The sequence below is a fragment of the Fulmarus glacialis genome, unplaced genomic scaffold (genome assembly GCF_000690835.1).
Source record: "Fulmarus glacialis isolate BGI_N327 unplaced genomic scaffold, ASM69083v1 scaffold12439, whole genome shotgun sequence".
NCBI lineage: Eukaryota > Metazoa > Chordata > Aves > Procellariiformes > Procellariidae > Fulmarus > Fulmarus glacialis.
In genome coordinates this window covers 65,690-73,363 of record NW_009233906.1, presented here as the reverse complement: position 1 = coordinate 73,363, position 7,674 = coordinate 65,690, and the positions used below count along the sequence as shown (strand labels likewise).

Genomic DNA, 7,674 nt, shown 5'->3' with positions numbered 1-7,674 from the left:
AGAAATGACCACATTCTGTTCCATTTCTACTTTCCAGAAAATAATAAAATACAGACAGATATGGAGCATAAGCGGAACTTAAACAATTTATATTTGAGTTTCTCACTGAGGCAAGCACAGAATTTTAAACATAATTGAGTTTTAAAAAACAGCGATATTGAAAGTGAGGTGAAAGTAATGGAATTATTGTCAACCTCTTACCATTTGCTGTGTTCTTTTTGAAGTTATCTAGAAACTCTTCCAGAAGCTGTGACTGGTTTGGAGGGGGCAACAAACTCTTTGGTTCCCTGGAAATGTCGCCATCTGACCAGGATGCACATAAGGGTTGCTGGGTCCCGTAATGGTTCATTCTCAGAGTGAGCATTACGTTTCTCTCCGAAAACAGCAACTCCATCTGCCTGAGGTCAAGATCAGACACAGCCTCTCCATTTATGCTAAGGATTTCATTGCCTACTCGGAGCCCTGGGAGCATGTGAAAGGAAAGAAGAAGGGAAGAAAAGAAAAAAAAAAAGAGGCAATATAAAACATAAAGGGTCACAAACCAAACCTTATGCTGATTCACCTTTTATTTTTGTGGTTTTAATTCTAACAGCCTAATCCTACCACAGGTCCATTAGAATCAATGGGAGCTTTATTCGTGCTATAATTATACAGATCGACCTCATGCTTACTTTGATAGGTGTTACGCATAGTACAGCAATCGAGTTGTTTCTTTCTAAAAATGCTACAGAATTTGGCGGGTGGGAGGGCAGCACAACTTTCAAGAAGATTAGAATAGAGGCACCTCTCACAACTCAGATACCGCCACTGTACAGCACCGTAACACATATTTCATTATCTGGGAAGAACAAGGCACTAGTCACACAGATCAAATCATTCATGCAAAACTGGAACAGCAGCGGATGGAGTCTTCATCAGCTTTTGTATAAATCTAAACAGTGGCAACTGCTGCCTTTCAAGGTCAGCAACAACCAAGTGGTCATCACGCTCAGGTAGCAAATGAAACTCACTGTCTCCATTTTTCTGGGTTTGTCTCTCCGTTTTTCAGAGAGCAGAACTCACGTGATCCTGCTGTGCCGATGAAGAGAAGCACGGCTTCTGAGCAGCACAGTAGAGAAGGCGCTCACAGAAACATGCAGAAAACTATTTTGGGGAGGGAGGCTACTTTCACTGCCAACAAAAGTGGAAGCGATGGGTCTTGGAGACTGACCAAGCCCATGAGGTTCCCCAGTGTGAGAGGAACTCTTTCTCCAGCCTGTTCCTCTGTGCAAAAGCACTTGTCGGATGGCTGAACGCAGACTTTGTCTCCAAGAGTGAACAAGAATTCTCCCCACTATATTGAAAGGATAATTCAGTTACTCTGTGTACATTATCTTTCCTAATCTCACACACTTTCCATAGTCTTCAGGAAAGAAAACTATGAATAGTAAAAGCCAAAAACCATTTCAGACAGCAGTACTAAAGCTCCTTCATGTTTTGGGACTTTAAAAAGATAATGAAGTACAGTATTAAACATAAATACGATACAATACCTTCCTTGTATGCCAGTCCATCAGGGAGAACATCACTTACAAATATACGGGTGAGATGCTGATTTTCATCAACTTGTGCTGTGACAGCAAAGCCTGAAGTAAAAGAGGTTTAAATCAAATAAACTTTCTCGGAAACATTTCCCTTTTATTTTGTGTATTTAGTAGACTCTACACAACCAGAGGAGGATTCTTCTCATGAGAACACACCCACAGAGCATACAGAAATTATCACATTGTTTCTCAATCATTGTAAGGCCTGTTAATGTTAATAGGACTTTTCAACTTCCAGAAATGTCATGTTGTGCTGTAAAAAAAACAAATTACATTTCAAAAAAACATTTTCTACCTCAGCCCCACATGACATTTCAATTACACAGCTCATCATTATAGTAAGAGTTCTGCAGATTTAAGAGGTGTCTTAAACAGATCCAAAAACTGGAAATCCCAACTATAAAGCAGCAAATCCATATAGACCAGTGAGTGAGACAGCCCAGAAAGGAGTAATTTATACCAACAGACTTGCAGCGACAGAGCTGCCTTACACAGGTATTTTTGCAAGGTATATAATTATTCCTAGTCATAACCGCCTCCCACGGATAAAAAGCCTGTCAGAATTGTATCAAAGGACGCTCTGTTGATACTGTGCCAACAGAGGATCCCACTGTCAAAAAAGAAAAGGGCAGACCTTGACCATGGCCTGACTGAGACCGACTGTATTAATCCTGGCAAAGGACATTTGTCTTCTGACAATTCCATGCTTGAATTATTTGGGCAGCAGAATTAGAAAGTGGACCCTTCCCAAACATAAGAAATGCGCTTGCCAGTGTAAAACAACCAGTTTGGGTCTTTGCTATAATGCCTCGAGTCCTTTGCAGACTCAGAGTTGGAGCTACCAAGGATGGCTCTACCTGCTCTCAGAGACAGAAAAATCCTGGAGAGAGAAAGTAAGCAATGAGAAAAATAAAAAGAAAAATTCCTCAGAGCTTACCAAAATCACTCATGTTTTCAGTCTTTGTAAGATGAATGTGATAAACATTTAACGGACAAATTTCTATTTCATCATACACCTGTTGGAAAAAAACAGTAACAGAAGCCATCAAATTATGAAATTGCAAGCATCAAAACCCAAAGGTACAGCACGAGAAATATGCACAATATTCTTTGCATCAATAAAGAGCCAAAACTTGCTGACTTTACACAGAGAACTGTGCTACTGTGCAAGCATCACCAGTATCAGCGGGACTAAATGCGGAGTAAGCTAAAGATAGAAAACCCAACCTGGAGTAGAGACTGACATTTTGCCTTTTGTACCAAAAGCCCCACTTAAATCTTCAAATGGTTCTTGAAGAGAGCGTTTACAGTGCCTAGCCACCCAAATATCTGCATAGGCATGGACTGCGTAAACGAGGATGGCAGAATGCAATCCAGAAACAGCTTTAAAGCCTTATTTTAGATCTAAAACACACATATTCGTAGGTGATAATTCAACTGTAGCTACAGACATCACGGAGCTTTATCTAAAAGGAGTCACACTTTCCTGGTCTACTATGTATTCGTATGGTTCAGGAGCACAATACTCAGTATTTTCATCAACCAGTCTTCTGAGTTGTAGGCCATAGTGTCTTGGCTCCAGCTGTTTCATCTGAGGAATAAAAAGAATGGGGTTTGGAATTTGTTATTTATTTCCAGAATCCCAGAAGACAAAGAAGTGACACACACACACAAAAAGCTCTTTAGAAATCATGCAAAAGCAATCCTTCACAAGTCATTTTCTAACTATTTTTGTGGTATAAACAAAACCAGCTTCATTGCTTAGAAGATAAGGTTCAAGTGCAATTTCCATTTTCCCTTACGATCCGCCCAAATCCTTTCATAAACACTATGTTTTGGCTATTAGATTAACTGAGCCCTGCTATATGTTTCCAAAGATATCACAACTGTTTTCCGTCCTTTTCAACTTACACTCACAACCATCTTTTCCTGTGACTACTTTTAATGACTCAGTTCTGCTCAGCAACTTTTTCTTCTGATGTAGAAAATGTATATGCATGTATGGGCTGTTAGGAGAGGGGATGGGAAGCAGGTTCCCTAAGGGTTTGCCTTTATTGGATTTTATTTTTATTGCTGGGTTTCATCTACGATCAGAGAGTTTCACCTATTTTTTTTCACCACGTGAGGTCAAAGCAAAAATCCTGTCTCAACAGGAAGTCAAAGGGAAATAGGAATATTACCATAGGATATTAGCCTGAAAGCATCGAGCCCCTGATGGGAGTCTTTCTGAAAATCATGATGCTGGTGAGACCACTGCACAAAACATTTCATTTTAGCATATTAGTAGAGCAACATTTCTAAAAGAGGAGGAATGCCTGCATCCCTGAGGGTTATTTAACCTCTTTAATGCATCTCTGCAGCTTACAAAATCTAAATCTACTGAGTAACTAAAAATTACCTTAACATTTTACTAGGTGTAACAGTTTATGAGTTGCATGTGTTCTGTATCATGAACAATTGTATTCAAATGCACATTTTTTTCTGTAAGTGCTATCCAAAAGCCTCAGGTGGAAAACAGAAATGAGAAAAGTATAAGCCCCATAAAGCACGAATGAAGGGAAAAAAACAAGCCCATTGAACTTTATCCTTATAGACATAACATTCAAACATGTTCTGTTAAGAAGAAAGATTCCTTACGCTCACCAGAGCAGAATGAAAATGTAAGAAGGAAAAGAACCAGGATAGATGAGCAGAAAGTATTCAGCATTAGAGAATGCTTATGAAAAGCTTTACACACAGAATAGAAGAAAAAATAAAACAGAAAAACGTTTTAAGAAAAAAATCAAATAACTTAAATCTAACTTTTCATGCGATACAGACAACGAAAATTAAAAGTCAGCTTTACAATTACAAATATTTCGGAATGATGGAGTAAGAGATGTAAGGAATTTAATTTTCAACTTAATTTTATATTTATAAATTTTATTTCCTCTTTCAGGGTTCTTGCATGTCACCGTAACTACTTCCAAATGTGTCAGCTCTACCGTGCCATCTGGTGGTCAAATAATGTCTCAGACAATCCCTTTAGCCTGACTAGATACAGTGAATTTTAAAAAACTAAAGCCAGGCATTAAACTGTTTCTCTAGGATTCAGTCTCCACCAGCAAAAGCAACGAGAAGATAATTTCTTCTCAGTGATGCCATGGAAACGCATTGTGACTTGGCTACATCAGTGTGCTTATTTTGATTTTAAAACTATAGTTCACCCCGGATTTTTAAAAACTTGTATAATTTAATAATTTTTTTTTTTTTGTTTACCACATTACCAGGTGCAAAGAGCCATTAAATTGGGTCCTTTCCTCCATTAGAAGCCTCAAAATTCATTAACTTCAAGGCAATTGAATGAGCTCACCTGAAAGTTACACTAACCTATGCCAAAAGCTACAGCTGGATTTTGTACAGAGCAGTTCTTTTTTTCCTGTTTTTCCCCTTTACTTGTAAAGTAAATAAATTATATTTACCAGTTGTCAGAAAACAGAACTTGGAAGTAAAAAGTTAGTTTTTCTAAAAAACTTGTTTGCATAATTTAAGTGACTTGAATCATGAGCTAAATTCAAGCACTGACACACGTGCGAAGGTGCTAGGTAAGTTGTGATGTTCTAGAGGTGTTGGTCTTTTGTCTATAGTTAAAATTGGTATTTCTACTTTACCTTCAACTTGTGACTCAGTTTTCTGTCCCAAGATCTATAGCAATCCCTCTCAAATTGCTAGCACTGACTTTCAGAAGGGAATGCACTCTTTGAAATTCACAAGTAGAGCTGGTATTTAATTAAAAGCTTAAAAGGGTTCTTTAAGAAGCAAACATATAGGATAGCCTTTGTCACAGCAGTCTTAAATGTCTTAATCTCCCAGCATTAACTCAACCACTCCCTATCACTCCTCTGTGATTAATTTGCACAGGACAACTGGGTTCGCTGCAATGACAACGTAGAGTGGTCAAGTGCTGAGATTTCTCAGGGGCTGACTACCTGGCAAACCATCACCGCTCTTTTAAGTATTCATTCTGCACTGTCTTGAGCAATGCTTATTGAGAACCTTTCCACAACCCTGCTACCTTGGCTATAATACATAAGTAACACAACTAAAGGAAACAGAGAAATGTGCCTTACCACAGTGACAGGGAGATGCTGGTATTATGCTCTCGCTATTTAGACATCCTCTGATATATTACACTCCTTCTCAAGTCCACAGCTATTAACAAGAAATGAAAACTGAGTACCTTGCATGCCAAAGACAAAACATCTTCCACCTTGTGCTCTGGCTTGAGGGTCAGTGCCACTCCTTGGCCGTCACAGAAGTGAACATACGTTTGTGTTTCCCAAGCACTCTCCTTCTGGATGCTCTCTGGCACTGAGCAATAGACATTCAAAAAGTCATCGACTTGCTGCTGGAAACAAGGGAGAAACGTACAACATATGTGGATGTTGCAAAAAACCCACAAAAGTACAATTACACTGGCAGTTTGCAGTGGATATATATTTAGACACGGTACTGTGTATTTCCCCATGGCAAGACAGGGACAAAGTTCTGTTACCTGCTCTCATTCACTATCAAAGACTTGATTTTCTTGAGAACGGATTGCACTTCCTCTGCATTCCCATTACGGGCTTTTATGCCTTTACCTGATATTAATTGTTGATTTAACTCGAAGTGAAAATATGCAGCTACCTGATATTATACTGCAGTGCGAATAAATTATTAAGAAGAACTGACTACTACAATTTTACCTAATTAACAAATGCAAAAAATCCAGAATTACTGTAATTTTGACAGAAAATGATAATATAGTAAACTTCCAGCAGAGAGCACTGTGGAGCAAGGCTTGCCATAACATAATAAAGGACTAAAGCAGGAATAAAGTGTTCCTATTCTATTTACAGTTTAAGAACATACTGTTTCACAGGTAGCACAGGGTATTTGCCTGTTTACCATTTTGCTTCACATTCACCCTCGTTCCAAAGCCACTCCGCTTGATCAGATAACAACATCCACCCTGACTAAATTCTGTGTCTTTTTCTCACCCTTCATTTTCACGCTTTCTCCCTTACTGCACTTCAGGCTACACGTTTCAAAGGAAGTCACACAAGGAGAAGAAAAACACTGAGAGCTGTTCAGAATTTGGAGTTTCACCTATATTAATTGGGTCTCCCTATTCAGCACTTCACTTAAATACCCACATCAAAGCATTTGAGTTTACGCAGATAGGGTCCCTCAATTCCCCTTACAGTCAATGGAAAGGCACAATAAAGTGGCAGAACTGCCACCCAAGACATATCTTAAGATACCCTGAGCTGTTCTAAGGAGTGCCTACCTCCCTAATGCTTTTTCTTTGCATTTTTGGTTGGTTGGTTGGTTGGTTGGGTTGGGTTGGGTTGGGGGGTTTTGTTGCCTACCTAAAGCCCCTTGATTATGCAATTCTTCCTCCTGGCTCTGCAGGGACACAAGCCCAGGGGTGCGCTGCAATTAAAAGCTGCAGTAAAATCACTGCACAGGGACTGCTTCCCTTGCTGCAGGCAGCAAAGTTACTGACAACAATCTACCAGTAGCAACAGAGAGACCAATATTATTTTGTTTTTCCAAATAACAACCCTGGCTGTGAAAATGATGTAGTAAGCAATCCTATTTAGGTAATTATCAAACAATGCAGAAATTCAGGTTGCAGCTGACCCAGAGTATGGCACAGTACTAATCTGATGCCAGAGTAACACTGGTTTGGGCGGAATAATATTAATGAACCAATGGCGTTCACAAATCTTCTATCTCTTGCTCAACTGTCCCTTTTAACTAGTTGAAAATGAAATTTCAATTAACACAGGTCCATGGAAATCCTACTGAAATCCAGCAACTACTATACATAACAGGAATCCTGTCATGCTACTGCAATTAATGGAGCGATGAAATCTACACCAGGTGAAGTTTCACCTCGGTGGCTGTGGTTCCAGACTGCTTGTAACACTGGTGGTGTTGAAGAAGATAATTCCCATAGAAGCGTGGTTCTCTCAGAAAGCACTAGATCAAGTGCCTGGGAATAAACGCTGACCTCCTTCCACAGTGTAAATAACAGAAAGGAGAAAGGGCAAGGCAGGCAGGC

The 7,674-nt window shown here is 39.3% G+C and overlaps 1 protein-coding gene across 1 annotated transcript in view; it reads right to left on the bottom strand.

Annotated features, from left to right (window-relative positions):
* Positions 1-201: 201 nt before the first annotated feature.
* The window catches only part of LOC104082371 (T-lymphoma invasion and metastasis-inducing protein 2-like), a gene marked incomplete at its 3' end in the record, with an annotated part of 41,701 nt that continues 34,228 nt past the window's right edge, over positions 202-7,674 (bottom strand). Inside the window, exons 8-12 of the mRNA XM_009585482.1 lie at positions 5,803-5,967; positions 3,064-3,174; positions 2,521-2,599; positions 1,533-1,625; positions 202-462 (exon numbers count right to left, since the gene is read on the bottom strand). Coding sequence (XP_009583777.1) covers positions 202-462; positions 1,533-1,625; positions 2,521-2,599; positions 3,064-3,174; positions 5,803-5,967 — 709 coding nt within the window. The remainder of the gene's footprint in view (positions 463-1,532; positions 1,626-2,520; positions 2,600-3,063; positions 3,175-5,802; positions 5,968-7,674) is intronic.